The sequence below is a fragment of the Choloepus didactylus genome, chromosome 9, assembly GCF_015220235.1.
Source record: "Choloepus didactylus isolate mChoDid1 chromosome 9, mChoDid1.pri, whole genome shotgun sequence".
Classification (NCBI taxonomy): Eukaryota; Metazoa; Chordata; class Mammalia; order Pilosa; family Megalonychidae; genus Choloepus; species Choloepus didactylus.
Window position 1 is genome coordinate 12,507,441 of NC_051315.1, and position 24,523 is coordinate 12,531,963.

The 24,523-nt window shown below is 42.1% G+C and overlaps 1 protein-coding gene and 1 non-coding gene across 29 annotated transcripts in view; one reads left to right on the forward strand and one right to left on the reverse strand.

The window, feature by feature from the left end:
- The window catches only part of CLASP1 (cytoplasmic linker associated protein 1), a 294,473-nt gene that overhangs the window by 78,465 nt on the left and 191,485 nt on the right, over positions 1 to 24,523 (forward strand). For 27 of the 28 annotated variants that reach the window (XM_037849465.1, XM_037849473.1, XM_037849469.1 and 24 more), the window contains exons 3-7: positions 10,600 to 10,678; positions 12,119 to 12,222; positions 13,015 to 13,106; positions 15,048 to 15,123; positions 23,564 to 23,661. In XM_037849465.1, the coding sequence (XP_037705393.1) occupies positions 10,600 to 10,678; positions 12,119 to 12,222; positions 13,015 to 13,106; positions 15,048 to 15,123; positions 23,564 to 23,661 (449 nt within the window). Of the gene's footprint in view, positions 1 to 10,379; positions 10,432 to 10,599; positions 10,679 to 12,118; positions 12,223 to 13,014; positions 13,107 to 15,047; positions 15,124 to 23,563; positions 23,662 to 24,523 lie in introns of those variants that run through there. The other variant, XM_037849489.1, reaches the window with a different exon arrangement.
- On the reverse strand, positions 9,913 to 10,039 carry LOC119545043. The gene has a single exon (XR_005219022.1). It is a non-coding gene; the product is annotated as a U4atac minor spliceosomal RNA (small nuclear RNA).

Sequence of the window (24,523 nt, forward strand, 5' to 3'; positions counted from 1 at the left end):
GATGACTAATGGAAGTTGAACAGCTTTTCATGTATTTACGATCATTGGGATCTTCTTTTGTGAAGTGCCTATTCAAATGTTTTGTCCACTTTTCTACTGGATCCCAAGTAGAAAAGATCTTCATATCTCGTAGAATCAAGCTTGATGTTGCTTATTTGTTTTAGAAATATCTTCTTCCAATGTGATTTTACGGTTTTTTTAAAAAATGCAGTTTTATTGAGATATATTCACACACCATATAATCCATCCTAAGAATACAATCATTGGCTCACAGTATATCATATAGTTGTACATTCATCACCACTATCAATTTTAAACATTTTCATTACTTAAAAAAAAAATAAAAAAAAAATAAAAAGAATACCCAAAACACCCCATACCCCTTATCCTCCCCCTATTATATATATATATATATATATTTTTTTTTTTTTGGTCTTTATTTTATTACTCATCTGCCCATACACAAGATAAAGGGAATGTCAGTCACAAGGTTTTCACAATCAAACGGTCACCCCATAAAAGCTATATGGTTATACTATCATCATCAAGAATCAAGTCTACTGGATTACAGTTCAACAGTTTCAGATATTTCCTTCTATCCTAATACATTTGAAACTAAAAAGTAATATCTATATAATGCATTCAGAATAACTTGCAGAGTGATCTCTCGACTCTATTTGAAATCCCTCAGCCACTGAAACTCTTTTGTTTCATTTTTCTTCCCCATTTTGTTCCAAGAAGGCTTTCTCAATCCCATGATGCCAGGGCCAGGCTTATCCCTGGGAGTCATGTCCCATGTAGGGGGGAGGGTAGTGAGTTTATTTGCAGAGCTGGCTTAGAGAGAGAGGCCACATCTGAGCAACAAAAGAGGTTCTCTGGGGGTGACTCTTAGGCATACTTATAAGTAGGCTTAGCCTCTCCTTTGCAGTAATAAGTTTCATAAGGGCAAGCCCCAGGATCAAGGGCTTGGCCTTTTAAATTGGGGGTCCTTAATGCTTGAGAGACTATCCAGAGTTTCCCAGGTGGGGAAGTTTAATATTTCCACATTTTCTCCCAGTTCTTCAAGGGGACTTTGTAAATACTTTTTTTTTTATTTTCTGCCCCAAATCCTCTGGAGTATATTGGGGTATTACATGAACCTGTACCGAATAACAAGATCTCATTCCGTATTCTAGGTTCCATGTAATTATGTTGTTTTTTAAATAAACTGATCAGACAGGTTAAGTGCCGAATATGCATCTCTTCCTTTGGTCTCACACAGAAGTTGAAGTTTTAAAATACAGTCAATATCATCCTTTACCTGTATTCTGATTTATCATATTCCTGACCAAGTCCGTTTCATTCATATCTCTTATTAAAGTCTCATCTCTTTTTCAGCTTCTTTAACAGTTGCTGTATGGAGTAATACTGATTTTCAGAGCTGCAAAATTCTATCTCTGGGTGTTAGATGTCACTCAGATACCCAAAGTTCCTGGGAGCTACCAGGCTATACCCAAAGAGCTCAGCATCTCAGAATTTTGAAATAGCAGTTTAAAAACTCAGGAATAGATGTGACTGCTGTAAGAGCTTACAATCTAGAAACCTTTACAGTGAACTTTATTGAACATTCTGTAATCTTTAATCATCAGTTGCCCAATCTCTGCCCACTTTCTATCCCCTGATAACGTATGCTCTCAAATTCATTTCTCATTTGCTCATTATAGTTTATATTAGTGAGACCATACAATATTTGTTTTTTTTTTTTTGTTTCTGCTTATTTCACTCAATATAATGTCCTCATGGTTCATGCACCTAGTTGCATGCCTCACAACTTCATTCCTTCTTGCAGTTGCTCAGTATTCCATTGTATGTATACACTGCAGTTTGTCCTTCTGTTCATCAGTTGACGTATCCTTAGCCCACCTCCATCCATTGCAAATTGTGAATAATGCTGCCATAAACACCAGTGTGCAAATGTTCTGCTTTCAGTTCTTCCAAGTATATACCTAATAACGGGGTTGCAGGAACATATGACACCCTATACCCAGCTTCCTGTGAAACCAGCACACTGCCCTCGAGATGGGCTGCACCGTTTTGTCTTCCTACCAACAGTGAATAGGTACATCCTTCTCACCACATCTTCTCCAGTACTTGTATCTCTCTGTTTATAAACAGTTTAGTTCACACCCCATACAATCCATCCTAAGTAAACAATCAATGGCTCCTGGTATAATCACATAGTTATACATTCACCACCACAATCTATATGAGAACATGCCCTTCCACAAATAAAGAAGAGGAAAAAAGAATAAGAAAATCAAGAATAAAAAAAAGAGGAAGAAGAAACAACAACAGCAACAACAAGAATTCCATACCCCTCCATTTATCCTCCTCTTATAGACATTTAGCTTTGGTATATGGCCTTTGTTACAATTAATGGAAGAATGTTACAATGTTACTATTAACTGTAGACCCTAGTTTGCATTGATTGTATTTTTTCCCATAGACCATCCCAATTTCAACACCTTAGAATGGTGACATTCATTTGTTCCCCCTCATGTAAAAACTTTATTACATTTGCACATTTAATCTCCATCATTGTTCACTCTCCTTTGGTGTTTTTGATATACCAAAGTTCTTAATTCTCATTTGGTCCAATTTATCAATTTTTTCCTTTATCGTTTGTATTTACTATGTATCTTCCACTATTCTTGGATCATGAAGATACTTTCCTATGTTACTTTCTAAAATATTTTGTTTGGTTTTCCGTACTTATATGTATTATCTTGAATTCATTTTTTATGCGTATGGTGTGAGATAGAGTAAATTTCCTTTTTATTCCATATAGATATGCAGTTGCCCTGGAAACATTTATTTGCAAAAGCAACCCTACTGCCTCTGCTCCGAGTGCCTCCTTTGCCATAAAGGAAGTGCCCAAAATGCTTGAGTCTGTTTCTTTATTCTATTCTGTTGGTATATTTGTCCTTTCTTGAACTGACAGCACATTGCCTTAATTCCTGCTGTTTTATAATTAATCTTAATATCCAGTAGAGCAAGTCTTATCACCTTGTTTTAACGAAACTGTTTTGCCAATTGAATTTCCATGTGTGCTTTTGAATCAACTTGTTAAGTTCCTAAAAACTTGTAGTTAGGATTTTGAGTGGAATTTTATTGAATGTGTAGGTCAGTTTGGGAGAATTGACATTTCTGCAATACCAGGTATTCCAGTCTATAGTTTATCCCTTTCTTTATTTTGGTTATCTTTAATTTTTTTATTGTTCCATAGCTTTTTGGGTAAAGATTTATTTTGGTTAGATTTTTTCCTGGGTATTGACTATTTTTATGCAATTAAAAATGGCACCTCTTTTTGAGTTTAATGGCTTATTGCTGGTATAGAAATGTAAATGATTTTTATATATTGACTTTGTACTAGTCAGTCTTGTTAAACTTGCTTATTAATGTTAATAATATTTATCTCTAGATCTTCTGAATTGTCTGCCTACAGTTTTATTTTCAATTAATAATGACAATTTTGTTTCTTTTTTGTGAATTTTCATATCTTTAATTTTCTTCCTGCCATAAAACATTAGCTAGGACCCCTGGTACAATGTTTAAATGAAATTACAGAGTGGATATTTTTGCCTTGTTCCCCATCTCAAAGGGAAAGCCTTCAGCATTTCATCATGAAATATGATGTTTGACATAGGTTTTTTTGTATATCCTGTATCAAGTTAAGGGGTATCCTGTTCTTAATCTGCTAAGAGGTTTTTATAATGAATGGAATGGATTTTCAGTTTTTCAAACGGTTTTGCATCTATTGAGGTGATTAACATAATAAAGGGAAAATCATATTAATACGGCAAATTATATTGAATCCTTTATTAATGTTAAACCAACGTTTTTCCTGGAATAAATCATATTTGGTTCTGATATATTATCTATTTTATATATTGCTGGGTCCAGTATACTAATGTTTTGTTTATGATTTCTTTCATCTATATAAGTAATATTGACCTGTAATTTTCTTTTCTTCTAAGAAAATTTCTGTCAGATTTTGGTATTAAAGTTATGCAGGCCTCATAAAATAAAATGGGTTGTGTTTCTTCCTTTACTATTATCTGGTAGGTTTTATGAATGATTGGCATAATTTATTCCTTAAAAGTTTTGACGAATTCACCAGTAAGGCCACCTGGGCCTGGAGTTTTCTTTCAGAGAAGATTTTAAATTATAGGGTCAATGTCTTTAATTGAAGAAGATTTATAGTCCCTATTTCCTCTTATGTCAGAGTTGATAAACTGTAAATTTCTAAGAATTTGTCTCTTTCACCTTAATTTTTAAATTAATTAATAGAAAGTTGTTCATAATATCCCATTGTCTTTTTTTATGTCAGGAAGATCTGTAATGCTAGCCCCTTTTTCATTCCTGACATTGGTTATTATGACCTAATTTATTTTCTTTATAAAACTCACCGTGTATGTAACAATTTTACTGGACTTTACAATGAAGCAAATTTTGGCTTTGATGATGCTCTCTATGGTATGTTTATTTTCTTTTTATTAATTTATCCTATTATCTTTATTTCTTTTCCCTCTCTTTGGGGTTTTGTTTTTCTGAGTCGTTGAGATGGATTCTTATCTATTTACAGTTTTTTTCTTTTATAATATATGCATTTGGGCCTCTAAATTTCCCTCAAAGCATTGCTTTATTTGGATCCCCTTGTTTTGATATACATGTTTTTATTATCCTTCAGTTTAAAATATTTTCTTTCATGATTTCTTCTTTGATCTTGGATTATTTAAAAATGTATTCTTTAATTTCAATTTGTATGACAGTGTTCTGATTGTCTTTTTGTTGTTGTTTTCCATTTCCACTATGGTGAAAAAATATATGCTGTGTGATAGCAATTCTTTGAAACTGCACTGTTGCATGCTGTTCTTTGTATACCTTTCTGGTAGAGTTTGTAATTGCATTTTTTGAATCATGCATATTTGTACTAATTTTTAAAAACATTTTTTATTGTGAACTATAACATATATACAGAAAAGTGATAAATTTCAAAATACAATTTAAAAGGTATTTAACAGGTAGAGCAAATTTCAAAGTATAGTATGGGTTATGGTTCCACAATTTCAGCTATTTCTTGTGGCTGTTCTAATATACTAGAAACTAAAAAGAAATATCTATATAATGATTCAGTAGTCACAATCATTTGTTAAATCCTAACTTCTCTGTTACAACCCCTCCCTCTCATTTGATCATTTTCTCAGTCTTCAGGGATATTTGGGCAATGACCATTCTAACTTCTTCATGTTGAAAAGGGGTGTCGACATTATGGGATATGGGAATGCAACTAGTTGATGTTCTGGGAGAGACTAGTACTCTAAATTTCAGGGCTTATCTGGAATAGGAACAATCTGGAGTGCACTAACTTTTTACCTGCTTGTTTTTTATCAGTTACAGAAACAAGTTTGTTAAAATGTTTCAATGTATCTGCATTTGGTCTGGTTTTTCTTTGTAATTCTGTTGGTTTTTTTGCTTTATATATTTCAAAGGCCACGTTATTAGGTATATACAAATTTAGAATTGTTTTACTTTTTGGTGAATTTAATCATTAGTCTTTATAAAGTATTACTCTATCTCTTGAATTAAATGCCCTTTGCCTTAAAATCTAATTTTCATCTTTATGTTAATATAGCTACAGCAGCTTTTTTGGGGGTAGTGTTTGTATAATGTATCTTTGTCCATCTTTTCACTTTCAATGTTTCTGAAATTTTTAAATGTGTCTCTTTAACTTTTTTGTTTATTTGTCTGTTTTGCCTTTTAAGCAAAAATTGGACCATTTGATCCATTTACTAACATTTGAGCTTAAACCTCAAGTCTTAGTACTTGCTTTTGTTTATCCTGCATACTCTGGGTTCTTTCTTTCTCTCCTTTCTTGCTTTATTTTGGATTGTTTGAGGGTTTTAAAAAACTATTCTTATGTTTCATCTGTTAGTTTAAAAGTTGTCTATTGTTTTTAAATTTTATTTTCATGGTGGTGATTGCAGCATGCATCATTGTCTTGACCAAAGCCAAATGTAAATTGTTAATTTTACCTTTCTCCTGATAATGCTAGAACCTTAGAATAATTGAACTCTAATAATTCTCTTCCTGACTTATATTTTATTTCTTTACATATTAAACATTGTACAACAAACATTATTTCTGTTATATGGTCAATATTTATTTATATTTACCTTTTAATTACTTTTCATACTTTTTATATCTTCAAGCCTTTACTTGGGATTGTTTTACCTTTGTCTGGAAAATACCCTTTAAAACTTCCTTTAGTGTAGGTCTGCAGGTAACTAATTTTCAGTTTTGTTAGCGTGAAAATTCTTTCACTTTCATTCTAGAAAGATGTATTTTGCAGGTCATAGAATTCTAGTTTGGTGGTTATTTTCTTTTGTCACTTTCCGTATGCTTTTCTGTACCTTTGGTGGTGATGGTCTTTTTGAAGATATGTATTTAATATATCTAAGTGTGGATTTCTTTCCTTCAGTTTTGGAAAATTCACCCCAGTATCTCTTCAGCTATTGCTTTTTTTTCTTTTTTAAAATGTACAATTCAGTGGTTTTTAGTATTTTCACAAAGTTGTACAACCATGATCACTATGTCATCCTAGAATATATCACCCCCAAAAGAAACCCCATGCTATTGCTTTTTACCTGTCTCCGACCCCTCCTGTTTGAATTCCATTTAAACTTAGGTTAGATCTTCTCACTCTATGCTCTGTCTCTTGTGTGCTCTTTTGAATTTTCCATCCCTCTGTCTCTCTATGCTTCATTCTGGATATTTTCCTGCAGATTTATTTTTCGGTTTAATTCTTCTCTGTCTACCTCGAATTTGCTTTTAAACCCATCCTTTGAGTACTTAATTTTGGATATTATATTATTTCATTCTTTTTAAATTCTATGTCATTTTTTCAGAAGTTGTCATTTTTCTTTCAAAATTTTTGTTCATGACTTTTATCTTCTTAGGCATAAGAAGAATTGTATTTTAAAGTCTGTTTCTGATTATTCTCACATCCAGAGCTCATTTGGGTCTTTGTTTCTGCTAGTTTTCATTCATGTTGTCCTCTGTGCCTGGTAGTCTTTGGTTGTGTTGTGGATTCTGTCCTTGAAAAATTGTTTATAGAAATAAATTGAGGAGTAGAGTAGGATGATGTTCTTTCTGTCCAGTAATGATTTGCATTTTTATTTGCCAGAGATTTTAGTGCACTAGTAGTCTAGTATCATCTTCATATGATGTCAAGAGATTGGGATTTTTCTGGGGCAACCAGAGATTTGGAAACTGGGCTGTAGGCTATTTTATTTCCAATTTACTCCCAACCTAAGTTCTAGAGTGTTACCTTGGCCACCTACCTTGGAGGGGTTTGGAATCCAACATTTGTTCCTCTAGTTTCAGGAGGCTTTCAGAAGTGATTCTCACTAACTTGGTTGCCCTTTTCCAGTGTATAAACAGCCCTACGGCAAAAGTGGAGCAGTTGCTTCAGGCTCATCTTTGTTCTTTTTTTATTCTTTTTATGTTTTTTGTCTCGATAATTCTTCTTACCTCCTTAGTTCTCTGATGTTTCCAGGCAGACATTCCTTTTTTTTTTTTTTAAAGACCACATATATAATTCCATTAATATGAAATGTCCAGAAGAGAGAAATCCATACAGACAGACAGTAGCTTCATTGTTGCAGGGGGCTGGGGAAAAGGGAATGGGGAGTGACTGCTGATGGGCATGGGGTATCTTTTGGGGTGATGAAAATGTTCTGGAATTAGCTAGTAGTGATGGTTGCACAACCTTGTGAATGTACTAAAAACCACTGAATGGTCACCTTGAAGAGGTGACTTTTATAGTATGTGAATTATATCTCAATAAAGAAAAAAGTCATACAGCAGGCAAGTAAGAATGTTGTCACTACAGGCAGGGATCCTTAAAGCCTTTCTAATTTATATATCAAAATTATATATAAAACATAAACCATTTGTAAGCACCTGAACTGTCACTATCATTACAGTAAATTCCATTGAACACAGTGGGTGGGGGCGGCCAGTGTGGCTTGCACAGCCCTGGCCAGGTGAGCAAGACAATCTTCTTACGCAGACATTCTTTTATGTTATGTCCAGCCTTGTCAGTTGTCCTCAGCAGAAGGTGAGTTGGTTTGAATTACCTAGCCAGCCAGCTCCTTTTTAAAAGCATCTCTTTAAAGTTTCAGGGTAAAGGAACTGTGTTAGGTCTTGAGAACTCACTGGTTTCAGCCTGTAACCTCCTTACCCTCACGTCTTGCCATCCACGGACCAGTTCATGCTCGGCGTTTCCTGCCAGTGTGCAGGGAATGGCTGTCACTCACCCTGCCTCCCTCCGTCCCAGGCCTGGCACAGGGAGGCTTTTGGGAGACATTTGTCATAGGGATGAATGTTGATAGCCGTTGTGAATTTTACTGTAATGAATGACATCCCGCCTCCAGTCAGTAATGCAAACATGCAGATGCTTAGGTTTCATTAATTCCAATTAAGTGATGGGTTGCCTTTTTTTTTTAAAAACAAAAAACAAAAAACTTTATTTTTCAGAACAGTTTTAGATTTCCAAAAAAATTGCAAAGATACTACTGAGAGTTCCCATGCATCCCAAATACAATTTCCCTATTATTAGCACCTGACATTAATATGGTGCCTTTGTTATAATTAATGAACCAGTATCGATACATTATTGTTAACTGAAGTCCAAACTTTGTTCAGATTTCCTTACTTTTTATTCAGTGTCCTTTTCTGTTCTGGGATCCCATCCAGGGACCACATTACGTCTAGTCCTCATGTCACCTTTGGCTCCTCCTGCTGTGATAGTTTCTTTGACTTTCCTTGTTTTTGATGACCTTGACCGCTTTGGTTACTGATCAGGCATTTTATTGCATGCCCACTCAGTTTGGATTTGTCTGGTATTTTTTCATGATTAAATGGGATTATGGGTTGTGGGGAGGCAGATCACCTAGATAAAGTGCCATTTTTATCCGGGTTAAGGGGAGGCAGATCACCCAGATAAAGTGCATTTTTATCCCTTCACATCAAGTGCACATATCAGCATGATGGATGACTGTCGGCCTCTGTCACCTGGCAGGTTTCCCCACTGCTAATTTGCTCCCCGTCTCTTGCCCTTCCATACCATACTCTTTGAAGAAAGTCGCCATGTGCAGATGGGCTGCTTTTTAAAGTAATAGCTAATCCTGTTTAGCTCAAAGGTAATTATTTTAAAGTGTTTTACACCATGACACGTTTTTCAGAAATGCTGTTCTGTCCTCAAAGCATCGTTCTCTTCTCTTTATAAAAATCTCTCCGTCAGTATGCTCAAGTAACCAGTCATTTGTATTGCGCTGATTATCGGGCAAATTTTGTTCACTTCAGTTTTCAAGTGGTGGATTTTAAAGTTCAATAGAAGAGCTTGCAGTTTCTGCTTTCACTATTTGCAAAACGTGCAGGGGCAGGCAGTTTACAAGGAATCCTAATTATCATCGCCTGATTGTTAGACCCATCTGCTTTTCTTTACCTGTGAAGACTGGACTGTGCGCGGCCTCCGTGTTCGAGCTGTGTTCAGTAAAACTGCACACTGCAAAAGTGCTTCCTGCCGAGCAACGGTGTGTCGCTAAAATATGGCGACTGGACTATTTATCGAAAGGCTCAGTAAATCGAGGTATGAAGGTGAATGGTGAAACCAGAAAAAACTAGACATAATGTAGGTACGAAAAACCAGATCTGACGTAAGCACGAATTTCGGATTTTTAAGATCGGAGTTCCAGTGAAAACTCCTTGGAAAAATTCGCAAATATCTAAGAAACAGCAAGAAAACAACAACCCGAACTGCTCCTCAATATTCTTAAACTCAAAACTTCAGAAAAGGAATCTTTTCGTTTTTCCAAAAATTGCACCAAGATAAAGCGGAAGCTCTAGTTGATGCGGGTGTGTTGCACAGGCGTTAGCAGTACTGCCCTCACTAGTCGTTCATTGGACAATAACGCAACCCCAAGAAAAGGATGGTTGGTTATTGGTATGCGTGCGCCGCGAGCAGGAAGCGCCAATACCAGGTAGGGTTGTGGCGACTAAGCCTCTAGTCCCGCCCTAGCTGCCCGGTAGCTAGCGTAGCTCCACCGACCGAAGCCTCCAACGCGAACCACCAGCTCCCTGTTTTCTGAGGTGCTGTGTGGCCTCCGACCCGCCGCCCGGGTCTTCCCAGAAGGCCATGCGCCGGCCGCGAGGCGATTTGCATACGCGCCCTCGCCGGGGCGGGGCCGTCTGGGGGCGGGGTTGCGTTCGGTCCTTACACTAGCTGCTGGCGCCGGGCGTTGGGGGTCGCTCTGCGGCTGCTATTTATTTTTTTTTCTCGGCTTTGGTTACGTTTGGTTACGACTGCAAACAGCTCTTTCTGTGCAAGTGCGTTCCTCTCGATAACCAACCACTTTAATCCCCGCAGCCGGCATGTGCTCTGCCGGCTCTCAGACGGGGTCTGAGCCGGCAAGCGGGGGCTTCCTCGAGGCCGGTGGTCGGGGGCGCGGCGCCCCAGGCCGCCTGCTGACCGGCTGCCGCTGTTTCCCGTTGCAGGTGGTCCTTCTGGGCATGGACATCCTGTCCGCGCTGGTCACCCGGCTGCAGGATCGGTTCAAGGCGCAGATCGGCACAGGTGAGCTGCGGCAGGTGCGGACAGAGACCCCAGACTCTGCACCCGCCACTCTCCTTCCCCCCAGTCCCCTCGCAGCTCCCCCTCAGCTGCCCCCGCTGGTTCCCCCAGTTCCTCCACCGAGTTCCACCCGCCCACTCCCCACCTCTCCCCAGGACCCCAAGCCCCGGCTGTACCACTACCTTCCCGCCCTCCTTGGCTCGCTGACCTTCACTGCTCCTGCTATTTTAACTCTTTGTTGCATTCCTTTCTGTAGGCTTCTTTCAGCCTCCGTGTTCTAACATGCTGCTAATTCTTTTATTTCTCGTAACAATTAGACATCATCACCCTTTAGTGCCAGTGGAATTGTTTGTCTGTCTTCCTTCCCTTTGTCAAGAGGCTGTTTTCTTCGAGAAGCCCTGCAAAATCTATGTAGTTGTATTTCTTCCGGAAAGATTATTGTTGATATTACTATTTTCATTTAGATTGTAAATGTCTTTACAAGCCTGTTATAAATGCTTACTCTCTTATTTTGAAGGGAAACCAGTTGGCAAAATGAAAGAAAAATGATCACAGATTTCATAGATTTAGACATTATATGTTCCTGACACCTGGGAATTTCACAGTGGCCTTGTGAACACTGACTTCCTCTGTCTGTGCAGGCCCCCTTCCTTGTAGAATTTCTCCATTTCAGTTGGTCACCATGAATCTCTTTGGTTGGCTTTCTGGTCCATGAGCTGTCTTAGATGAGGTCATGAATTCTTTCCCCATTCTGGCCTGGAATAACTCTCTCCACCTGCAAATAAAACAACCCTTACTTTTAGAAATTTGGTATTTTAATAGTGTTCTATTTGTCTTCTCAATTAGTTGAATTACTCAGGGCTGTCTCTTATAGAAAAAAGCTTTATAGGTTTTCAGAAGAAGCAACATAAACTGCCCTCTGTGGGGCATTAGGCGGACGGTGTTCACTTGGGGGGTGGAGGTGGGGTAGGGCAGGTTGCAGGGTTCGGTCTGACCTGCACAAATGTGTGTGATGTAAAATTAAAAAGAAACCGCCAGGTGAAAGATAGATGGATCGCTAAATGCTTGTCCTTACTACCCCCAGGTGAAATGCTGGAGCCCCCTCTCTGTTCCCTAAGTTCCCTTTTGTGTTGACCATTTCCCTCCAAGGTTGTCTGCTGGCATCCATTTCAGTAGTATCTCACCCGCTTGAAAATATGTTGGGGCTGCATGTGGGGGGAGGGGAAGGAAAAACTGTATGTCTGTCCACTGGAGGGATTCTGCAGGCTCTTGTAATTCTCTTGCATTTCAGTAAGGGGCTATGAGTAAGGATTGGTGGTTTGAGGATGACATACAGATTTAGGCCAGGATTTTGTGTTCCCAGTTAATTGAAGTATCAACTGTGGGTGACCCCAGCCCCCCAGAAGAGGTTTTCACTTGATCACTTTGCCTTTTGCTTTCTAGTGCTGCCAAGTTTAATAGACAGACTGGGGGACGCCAAGGACTCCGTGAGGGAGCAGGACCAGACTCTGCTGCTAAGGATCATGGATCAAGCTGCTAACCCCCAGGTGGGTCTGGAGCGCTCAGTGTGTGTGCCTGTGCAAACGTTAGTGTGCAACTCCTGATAGAAAGCCTCTCTTCTTTTAAGCTGTCCTGTTACACAGGTGAAAATTATCCTAGTAGCTGTCCCTGTCCCCCCATCACCACACAGGATATTTAAATAAACAATAAAGGGCATACCTTAAATAAATAAGTGGATTTACCATTGGTTTAGTCTGTTAGCTAATCTTGAGCTAATTTACATGACTGACTCTCCATCTTTCTGAAAAGAGGCAGCTGGGGCTGCCCAGGAGCCCTGTTTGAGCCCCTGTCCCTGCCTGCTGGTGAGCTGGGCCTGCAGCCCAGCCTTCCAGGATCCCACTGTCTAGTGTCGGGGTGAGGGTGGGCCCCAGAAAGCCCATCCCAGAGAAGAGAAAACCTAAACTGGGCCTTCAGCGATGAGCTGGTGCTTGATTTGTGCACGAGGGGGTATGTTTCCAGGCTGCTGGGGGCAATGTGAGGATGTGATCTTGGGCAAGTCACCGAGCCTCCTGCAGCCTCATCTTCCTCACCCATGAGATGGGGACAGTTGTGCCTCCCTTTCAGGTTTGTGGGATGTTTAAGTGCAATGATGTGTTCTGACCATTTTAAATTGCCCTGAAGTGTAAGCTGTCATTTTCAGCTTGCTGGCAAGAGGAATGAACCGGTTGGTGGAGGGAGCCTAATTGGGCAGCTCTTGAGGGCACCTTTGCTCTTGGTCCCTCCCAAATGAAAGGCCACAGGCATCTCCTCTCCTCTGACCTGCTCTTTGTTGCCTGCAGTACGTGTGGGACAGAATGCTGGGAGGCTTCAAACACAAGAATTTCCGCACACGAGAAGGCATCTGTCTCTGCCTTATTGCAACACTCAACGCGTAAGTATGGGCTGAACTGAAGTTTTGACTTGGCTGGGCCTTTTTTTAAAAAAAAAAACATTTTATTTTGAAATTATCATAGATGTATCGGAAGGTGCAATGAAGTGTACAGGGAGGTCCAGTGTACCTTTCACCCAGCCTCCCCGATGTTGACCTCTGGCATTTGTTTATGGTACACTGTCAGTACCAGGAAACTGACGTGGGTACTAGCCACAGGTTTCTCCATTTATGTTCCCACTTGTTTGTGTGTGTGCGCGCGTGCATGTGCGTGTGTGTATATGTGTGTGTGTAGTTCTGAGCAATCTCGTTGCATGTGAGGGCCTGAATAGTCACCCCTATGGTCAAGATGCAGAAAGGTCCAGCACCACCAGGCTCCCTCCTGCTCCCCTGTTTAGCCATCCCCAGCCCTTGGCAATCACTAACCTGTTCTCCATCTCTATGATTTTGTCTTTTCAAATGTATTAATGGAACCATATGGTATGTAGCCTTTTGAGACAGGCTTTTTTTACTCGCCTGGTGCCCTTGCGGGTACGTATGTGTCGTTGCCTGTAACTGTAGTTCCTTGCTTCCCATCACTGAGCAGATGCATGACGGTTTGTTTACCATTCCTCTGTTGAAGGACAGTCCCTTGATAAAGTGTCCAGTTTGGGCTGTTACACATAAAGCAGCTGTGAACTGGCACGCACGAGTTTCTACAGGAATATAAGTTTTTATTTCTCTGGGATAAATGCCCAGGAATGGAATTGCTGGGTCATCTGATAAGTCCATTTTTAGTTTTAAAAGAAACGACCCGACAACTGTCCAGAGTATCTGTAGCATTTTATGTCCCCCCAGCAGTGTATGAGTGGTCGGTGTCTCCACTTCCTTGCAGGCACTGGGCATTATCACTAATTTTTATTTCGGCCACTCTAACTTGTGTGTAGTGATATCTTCTCATGGTATTAATTTGTATTTCCTGAATGTCGAATAGCTGTGCAGGTGCTTATTTATTGGAAGAGGCTTTTTTAAAATTAAAAATTTCAAACCACCTTTTCTGATTGTGAAAGTACATTTTATAGAAAAAACTTATATAAGGGAAAAGATAAAAACTGCAATTCCACCACCTTTCGATAATCACTGTTAGCACAGGTGCATTTTATGCAGCCTGTAAGGTATGTTACATTTAAAAGCAGAATTGAGATTATGTTTATATTACTTTATAAATCACTTCTCCTCTTAAGGTGTTGTGAGCATTTTTCAGTGCTAGTAAATTGGACCATATGTATCTGAAGCTGTTAAAGAATGTTCTTAGCCTTTGATCACAGTTGTTCTACTTCTAGAAATTTTCATTAGATTAACAGAGATTTGTGTTCCTGAGTGTTTATGATGGTGGAAAGTGTAGATAATTTAAGTGTTCAGCAACAGGGCAGTGTTGACCTGTGTAGTTGGAATGTGTGGGTGGCATCTCATGCAGCAGGAATTTTTATTTTTTGTCTGTAAAAATTATTTTTTAATTAGAGAAGTTGTAGGTTTACAGAAAAGTCACGTCACACAGGAGGTATTAACCGGATGTCCACTCTGACAGAGGCCAGAGATGGGGAGTGAGGTGAGGACCCTCAAGGCCTGTGCAGCTCAGCTGGGTACACTGGATTGGGCAAAGCAGGAACAACAGAACGGTGATGCAGACAGGCAAATGTGGGGCACACAGGACCGCAGAGGGCCGGGGGTAGGGCCAGGTGGGAGAGAGCCGTCCCAGGGAGGCTGGGAAGAGGACTGGAGCCGGCGCATGTGATGTGTGCCAGGGGCCGGCCTGGCACATTTACCTTGGAAGCAGCTTAGAAGGAGGGAGCCTTGGGGTACAGGTGGTGACAGGGACTGGGGGATGGAAAGCGGGTGAAAGTGGGCAGAGGGGGACCTTTCCTCCTTGTCCTCACTAACCGTCAAACCTCCTTTTGTTTTTAGCTCTGGCGCCCATACTCTAACACTAAGCAAGATTGTGCCACACATATGTAACTTACTTGGAGATCCAAACAGCCAGGTGAGTGTCCTGTAGTGAGAAAGAAGATCCTGGGAAAGAAATGGTGGGTTGTGTGGACAGTTAGCAATGCACTTTGTTGTTCTGTGTGGTCCTGAAGCACGGTGTCATTTTTATAGACTATCAGGTAAGCTGAAGCTACTCATTAGCATTTATGAACCATGGCTGGATAAATGTGGGGCCCGTTCTCCTCTCTTCTGAGAAATCATCCAGACCAGCCTTGAGGAAAATATCACCCCAGCTGCAGCCAAGGGGGATGGGGGAGTGGGTGGGGGCAGGTGATCCTAGTGACTGAAGCCAGGCAGTGCCTGCCCCTGGTGGGTGGGGGCATTGATTGGAAAGGGGCCTGAGGGGATGGAAACGTTCTATATCTTGCTTTAGGTGGTTGTTATACTGGTGTATGTAACTGTCAGACCTCCTTGCATTGACCCTTAAGAACCCTCCACATTATTTTTTGTGAATTTTACCTCACCTAAAAAAGAAAAAGCCACTTGCTTGGTATAAGGGTTGGAGAGAAGTTAGTAATCTGTGAGGTCAGTTCATTTTTATCACTAGAAGTCATTATCTTTATTATGGAATTAACTCACATGAACTGATAAGATAAACACTTCATTAGATAAAGGGGCAGAAAATAGGAACACTAGTTTACCAAAGAGCTATATATGGTAAATAACTATCTCATTTCACATCTTGCTTGATAATTGCCAATTTGTCCTCCAGAGGGTGTGCCCAAGCACTGCTTCCACTTACTTCACACTGGCTCCAGGATCCCACCAGGCCTGAAGGCCGCTCACTCTCTCAGCCCTTCTGCCTTCCTTCCTTACCGCTGCCCATCACTCCAGGTGTATTTCCTCACCTTGCCCTCTGCCCTTCTGCTGCCTCCTCTCAGCCTGTTTTCCTGGCCTCTCTTGCTTGCACTTACTTTTTCCCACTCCTTCTCTTATGCAGCCTGAATTGAAAACATGACATTACAAATATGGTTTTTAATTATTGGATCATACTTTATAGTCCACATTAATTTAAAAACAACAACAACCTAATGTATTTTAAAAAAAGGTTCTAAATTACCAAATGGTCTGTTTGGCCTTTTTTTCCCCCCTTTTTGTCTGGTCTCCATTTTTGTCTTCTGTGGAAAAAGTCCTCTGTGGAGGCCATACCTGAGACCGTTGCTGCTGCCATGTGCTGCCCTTCGGTAGAGCAGAACTGCCTCTCGGCTGGTCAGAGTTCCTGTCCCCAATTCAGAAGCTCCCGGCGGCCAGGCAGACTGTGCAAGTGTCCGGTGGGCCTGTGGGGGCAGGAGAGTGTGGACGTTGTCTGGGACGCAGTGTTGGATGGTGTCTGCACCCTGGTTTGGGGAGGGAGAGACCTGGAGCTGGCATTCAGTTTGCAGCATACCACGTGGAGACACAGCTCACTGTGGCCTGTCTTCCGTGTCGTTTCCAGACTTTAACAATCCCCCTCTTTCCCCCTCTTCCTGTTCTTCTCCTTCCTCTTTTTCTTCTATATCCTGTCCTGAGGGCTTCTGCTCTGGGTCTGCCTTGTTGGGAGTGGGGACCTGGGCTGGTGCTGGCTCTGTTTTGTATCTTTATTTCTGTGACCGAGGCGGACGGCAGCCCCCAGAGGGTGGCCTGGAGCGGGCAGCTCGTCACCCTAGGGCCCTGTGTTGGTGGATGCTGTGGGTAGGACACGGCCATTTACCCCACATGGGTCTCGAGAGGCGTCAGGAGTGGAGTGCTGGGACCAGTTAGCGTTTTGAAACAGGTACTTTCTCATCCTTTAGATTACTCAGACAACTTCTGAGAATGTCTGGTTCTTCATGGCTTCTCCTTCCTCCTGAGGTTCTCCTCACTGAGCAGCCATCCCCCCTTTGCTAACCCTTGGGGGTTCCCTAGAGATTGCTTAGAAAGGCGGGGAAAGGAACTCCTTGTGTCTGCGTTGGACCACTCTGCGATTCCTTTCCTTTTGTCCCCTTTGCATCTAGAGGAGGGTTAACTCGCAAGGCCTCCTTAGAGTGTTTAGTTAAGGTTTTCCTGATTTTGCAAATAGCGCAGATTAAACTTCAAGTGGACAGTCACAGTCCCACATTCCAAAAATGTTCATTCAGTTTTTTTCCTTGTTTTAAACTTTTTACTTTGAAATAATTTTAGACTTACAGAAAAGTTTCAAGAACAGTATAAAAGATTCTGTATATCCTTTCCTAGATTCCTTTCTTGCTACCATTTTGCCATATTTGCCTTTTCATTCTCTCTCTCCATATATATATAATTTTTGAACTGTTGAGAGTACAAAATTTAGTCCTAAATACTTCAGTACATGCTTTTTTAAAAACAAGGACATTCTCCTATCTAACCACAGTTATATCCATCAAATTCCAGAAACTAACATTGATAAAATTCTGCCATTTAATCCAAGACGCCAGTCAGATGTTCTAATTTCCCCCCAGATGTCCTTATAATAGCCCTCTCTTTGGTCCAGGACCCAATCCCAGATGACGTATTATTTCATTTGTCATGGTTCTCATTAGTCATCCTCAGTCTGGAGCAGTTCCTCAGCCTTTCCTTGTTTTTCGATTCAGTTGTTTCTGAGACGTTAAAATGGCTTTGCATCTTGAGAGCAGTTTGATATCCTGTTTTAAAGTGTGTGTTGAGGCACCTGGTGGAGTGCAGGAAGCCTGGGTTAGCAGCCACAGGCCTGGCTGTGGTCCCCGTTTTGCCACGTACCAGCCGGGGTGCCTTTGGTGGCACTTGGGCCTTAAGCCTCACTTTGTCTTGTACATACAGTGGGGACAGGTGAGTGCTAAGGGGAAGTGCTTAGGAGCGCGGCTGTCCTTGGGGGCTGGCTGAGGTCATGGAGATGCTGTATCCCTGCAGGTGTCATGCTGTACCACACGCCAGGTAAACTCAGGTGTACAGGGTTTAAAAATGTGAAAATACTTAATTTTAAGATAATCGTATGGCTTGGGATAGCCATACTTTTCTTAACTGTTCATGTACCAAGTGGCCGCAGGCCTGGTATAGACTGTACACCCAAAGTTAGCGTCACTACTGAAAACCAGGGGCTCCTGACCCGGTTATCAGTGTCATACTAACACAACTTCACAGCAGAAGTAATACCTTTAAACCTGAATTGGTGTCTTACCTCTCTATATAATCATCAGGAAGATTGTGTGAGCTTTCTTTATGATTATTGTATGAAGCAGCAGGGGGATAAAATAATTTCTCTTGCAAGCTGGAAGATGTGTTTGAAATCTTTCACTGAGCCCAAAATTGAACCTGCTGGCTTCAGGCCTTGTGGCCGCCCGAGGTGGTTGTGCTCTGTGTGCTGGGACACCGTCTGCCGGCGTGGTAAGGCCTGGGTGCCTCCTGTTTTGGAGAATGCTCTTGTTATTTGTTTTGTTTGGTTTTTCATTTTCCCTCTCCTCTATAAAATGAAGCTGTGGCTCAGGGGGGCAGCTTTTGGTAAACCACAGTAGACAGGAGCTACAGCGGGAGTTTTCGAAACCCAGCTCTCTGCATATCAGCCTCACATTCCTATCTGTCTGCCTTAGGGGTGGGCTACCTGCATGTGTATTTGCACGCGCACGCACGCATACACACACACACGCACGCACACACACACACAGAGTCCACCTCCTCCAGAAGTCCCTTCTGCCAGGTCCCTGACCACCCCATGTCCCTGAGACTGATCACTTCATCACTCCTCCTACTGGGGTTATGGGTTTGCTTTTTTTTTTTTTTTTTTTTTTTTTTTTTTTGCTTTAATGAACTTATTTGAATATCCATTGATGATCAAGTTTATTTTACTGTGATTTTCTATGAAGGCTGCAATTATTTGTCCATTCTGCAAAACTGAATACTGTTGATTCCTTTTTAAAAAATTTTTTATTTATACATATGCCTTATCCATATGTGTTTTTGGTTATAGTGTACTTTTTGTTTCCTTCATCTGCCTTGCCTGCTAGTCTCTGATTCTCAAGGGGTGGGACTGCTGCTTGGTCCTCTTCTCTGTTTTGAGGCCTGCCCATCAGCATCCCTAGTACTGAGCAGAAGCCCCACTGCTATTGGAGCGAGTTTCCCTTCTCGGCTGTTTGTATCCTGGCCATGCTCTCACTGCACTCTCCTGCCTGATGTGGTCAACTCCCAGCCCTTGGCTTCCATGATATGCACAGGCCCGAGCGTCCTCCTCTCGTAGCTCTTCAGGCAGCCACTGTTGTCGACTGGAGCTGGCCTTTACCATGAACCCTGCGAGCTCTCCTGCCCCAGACGGTGCCGGCTCATTTGAACATTGGTCTGAGTGCAGAGGGGACTCCAAGCAGGGCAAGCCCCTCCGAACTCCTCAGGGGGCCACGGATGGACTGAGCATGTGGTTCAGGGCACTTCTGGCTGCTAGTGAGGGGTAAACGTGTTCTCCTGCCTAACGAGAGGCCCAGGAGCAGGGAGGCCCCAGGCTGGTAGTGGCTTGGTGATACCCTCAGAGCCTAGGGTCTTGTTCACATTTCTGATTCTCCAGCTCAGCTTTGTCCTCGGCCACTCTCCTGGCCTGGTGGCAGCGGGGCAGCTACAGCAGAAGTAAAGGACAAAGAGCCCCTCTCTTCCTGTGTTCCTCTCCTTTTTTCAGCTTTCCCATGTTGAGATTTTCAAACATATCGAAATTAGAGAAAATGATGTAATGCAGCCCCACCTACCCACCATCCAGCTTTAACAGCTATCATGACAGCGGGGCCAGTGTAGGTTCATCTATTTTCCCTCTCCCATCCCCGTTATTTTGATACAAAATTTAGATTATTTTGAAGAAATCCCAGACATCACCAATTAATTCTTATGTATTCTAAAAGGTTAAGGCTTAATGCCATTATCACCTGCTGACCCTCTAAGTCTAGTTCTTTAAATTCACAGTTGTTCACACGGCCCTGGGCGTCTGGTGCTTTTTGCAGTGCCCCGTGTGCATCTTCCTAGTGGGAAGCGTTTTCTAGAAGATGCTCACATCCCATGCCTGGGAAAAGGGGTTAGGAGTAAGTGACGGCCTTACATGAAGGAGGGCTTAGCCCTGCACTGAAAACAGGGTCTCATTCCTTGAGGTGTGGATTCCAGAACCGAGCCTGTGCTTGCTGACAGAGGGGACAGCAGCCCTCTGAGATGTCGTGCACGGTAGGAAGTCCCTTCCAGGCAGGAGAAGTGCACGTTCTGCCTGGAAACCCGTGGTTTCATCTCTGTGGCTCAGCTAGCCTTAGGCAGTCAGAGGACTGCACGGGAAGGGCCCCCTTGCTGACCGCTGCCTCTGTTGCCCAGGAGTTCCATACGCCTCTCAGAGCCTGAAGTCACGTTCAAATGTCCATGACCTTGCTGTCGATCACAGTGCGCTCTCGGCTGGACCGAGCTGTGTGGACAGTGTTTAGAAGGCCTGTGCCGAGGGCTTGGCAAGAGCTCAGGCTGCGCTGCCGCAGCCTGGGGAGTGGGATAGGGCCGGGGTGAGGGTGGGGGCAGCTGTGGCCGGAGCAGCCTGGGACTCTCTCCCGGCCCTCTAGGGTCCAGGCTGGTACGTGGTCCCTGTCCTCTGAGGCACTGACAGTGTGGCTGTGCTGGTTTTCTAGGATTCCCTTCGGCTTGGGGGTTGAAGCCCTCCCTTGAGGGGTTTGCTTTGTAGGGAGCCCTCATTGGAATGCAGTGTGCTGAAGGGAGATGAAGGTGGGTTTTGAGCTCAGAGAGAGGGAGGCTCTGCCTGTCTCCTCATCCTCCCTGTGACAGGGGGCTCAGGACACAGCGTCTGTGAGAGGAAGGGGGAACAAATGCTGCCACACATCTGAAGACCTTGGATTCTGCAAAGCATACAACCTCGGCCTGGCCGGTGGTGTTCCACCTCCAGCTCTTGTCCTTTGCAGTCCCGAGAGCCTGAAATTTTGGGGTCCCTTTCAGTGGTGCGCCTCATAGCAGGCAGAGGCTGCAAGGCTGATGTCCTTTGTGGATGTGAGCAACTACATTTGTTCATTCCTTTTAAACTTAATTGCTTTTATTTAAATTTCCCTTTTAATTGGAGTACAGTACTTGGTAGTATCAGAGAAAATCTGTTCACCTGCATTTTTTGTGTCGAAGGTGGTTTAGACCTTCCAGTGTCATCTGAACTTATACTCTTCCAAGCCTGACAAATGACATCTAAGGATGTTGAATTTTTTATTTAAAAAAAATGTGAGTAATACGAATTCCAGCAGCCATTGTGTTAAGTGCTTTGCAGACAGTGTAGGTTGCAAACTGCCACCCAGCAAGCTGATTTCAGCCTGTAGATTGGAACATGTTTGTGCGTGTGTCTGCAAAATGTTTGAATTTGACGTTTTGAGTTTGGTTGGTTTTACATTTGGGAGATGTCTCTTTCTGATTTTCCTTGAAAAATTTGAAGGCCAGGCATAGCTGGACCTCCTTTCCTCCATGGCCGAGTGATGTGGCCCTCGCAGTCCCTGCCCTGCCACTTGACTGGGGTACGCGGGCTCCGTGTCAGTGCCTTTTTCCCCCTGCACCCACCTGCTTCCCCAGCTCTCATGGGACCTGCCTGTCTCAGCTTGGCCTGCAGTGGGCACTCAAATATTGGTTGAATGGATCTATTATTTCTTTCAATACTGAAAGCAGCCCTTGACTTACGAAGGAGGAAGCTGAGCAGACTAAAAGAGTTTTGAGTATTTTGTCCAAGGTTGCACAGCTCCCGAGTGGTCATTCACGTCTAGTTCTCTGACTCGAAAGCTAGTAATTTTTCTGCTGAGTCTCCTCAACTAGCCCAGAGATCCTCCACTGCTGACAGGTACTGATTGTTCTCTAAGATGGTCACCTGCACTGCTGACTCGGAGCAGATGTTATCACCAGTAAGGAAATGAAGATGATGGCTTACTACTGATTCAAGACCTAGTGGCATTGAGTACTTCTGTAATATATGCAAGGTTCCATGTGAAGAGGTTTCCTAACAGAAATTATTTCTTGTTCAAAATAAACTGATTAAAGTTTTGGTTGACTAGAATTTGCCATTTTCTACATTAAGGGGGAGAGGGGGGAGAATTACAAAGACAACTGCCTGTTATAGTAACACTGTTAAATCAAAAGAAAGCTTTATGTCTTATGTTCAGTACTAAGAACTGTAAAGTCTGGTTTGTATCCCTGCTTCTTTCCTCTTTCAGTCTCTGTTACCTTGTTCTCATTTCTTGAGAGCAAATCTAAAACCATGCCTGTGCTCTACCGTCTTTACCTCCTGAATCAAGTATAAACCTCCTCTCCCCACCCCCATCCCCACTGGCTGTCAAGGCCTTGGTACATTGTATATTTTTAAAACAAGGCCCCCTACCGTTCATTGTGCAAAATTTTATTCCTACAGAAGAGTTGAAAGCGCGTACTGAACACCCATACTCACCCGTTAACATTGTGTCATGTTTGTTTTATATTATTTTTTGGTACGTACACATGCACATACATAAATACTGTTTTTTGTTTTGTTTTTTTTTTCCTTCCAGACGGACCTTTGAAAGTAACCTGCAAGCATCATATTTTACTCCTAGATACTTCAGGGTTTATCTCCTAATAAGAGAATATTTTCATATAAGCACAATGTCATTTTCACACCCAAGAAATTTAAATTGGTGTAATGTCAAATATACAGTCCACATTCAGGTATCCCCGCCCCCCCCCAATATGTTCTCTCTCTCTAGCCTTACTGACCAGTGCTTTCTCAGTTCTTGCCTTGTCTGTCTAGACTGGCTTGCTTGCTTGTCCTGAGGATAGGCTGGCAAGGCTGCTTTCATGCCTTCACACAGCCCTGCCTTTGTTTGGAATTTTGTATCGTTCCACCCTTCCCTGGTGAAATCCTCTCCTTCCAATTCATTTTAAGGGGTCCTTCCTCTTCCATAAAACATTTCTTGATTTCCCTTGACGTGAATGCTCCTTCATTTATGCTGTGGGAACTCTTAAAAAAAACATTTACTGCATCCAGCCCCATGTTAAATGTAGAACTTAAGGATTTTGGTTTACTGTGTTTTTGGGATTATGAGCTTGAATATAGGCTCTGTGTAGTCTGTGGTACCCGTTTTTGTTGCTCATTATGTATTTAATTTAAATCCAGAGTGCTTTGCTTTGCATGGTGTTTATTTTTAGTATAATTCATTTATTTGTGGTGGTGTTTTCTCATTTGGAAAGACGGTCTGAAAATTCTCATTTCCTGACATCATCTTAAAAAATGGAAAGAACTAAGGGATGTGAACTTTAACTTGTATATAGATGGGCACCTAAATTTTTTCTACCCTTTGGAATTGTTCAGTGGAGTTAAAACTGTCACGTCCAACTTTAGGAAGTCACATGCACGTAAGGGATTGTGCTCACTGTTGCACTGGTAAATGTGATAAACCTGGGGTGGTGTACGGCCCGTTGTGTCCCAGCAGGAAGTGCAGATGTAAGATTTCTTCTTTTACACCTAGGTTCGAGATGCAGCAATAAACAGCTTAGTGGAAATTTACAGACATGTAGGAGAACGTGTGAGGGCAGATCTCAGTAAAAAAGGATTGCCACAGTCCCGGTGAGTTCACATGTTTTTCCTTTCTTCTGCTCTTTCCCCCTTACTCTTTTTCAGTTAACATTTTCATTTATACTTCTTTTATTGTTGTGGTTAATTTGAACCAAATAATGGATGGTTTGGAGGGTGGGTGGCTAGAGAGCTCATCCAGAAGAGATGTTGGGGCCCCCACCCACTCCTCTTCCTTGGAGGGAGGTTTCCTCTCCCAGACATCCAGCCCAGGCCCAAGTCAGGGGCTGTTTGCATGTGATCCCACTAGTCTACTACAGAGAGTTGAAAACAGGTGTTTATTCTGGTCCCTCTACATGCATGTTCATAGCAGCCCTTTTCACAATAGCCAAAAGGTAAAAACAGCCCAAATGTCCGTCAGTGGATGATTGGGATAAACGAAATGTGGTGTGGCCATGCAGTGGGTATGTGGCCATTAAAAGGAACGAGGTTCTGATACATCACCATAGCATGGCTGAACCTTGAAAACATGATGCTAAGTGAAAGAAGCCAGATTCAAAAGGCCACACGTGGCAGGATTCCATTCAGCTGAAATATCCAGAATAGACAAATCCTCAGAGATAGAAACTGGATTGGTGGTTGCCAGGGACTGAGGAGGGAGCGACGGGCAGAAACTGCTTAATGGTTTCGGGGTTTTACTTTGAAGTGACAGAAATGTCTTGGAACTAGATAGAGGTGGTGGTTGTCCAACATTGTGAAGGTACTAAATGCCACTGAATTATTCACTTTAAAATGGTTAATTTTATATTATGTGAGTTTGACCTCAATAAGTTATTTTAAAACAAATTGATGTTAGTTCAGCACTCTTAGAGAATCGTTATTTTCTGTAGAATATATGGAATATATTTGAATGAAT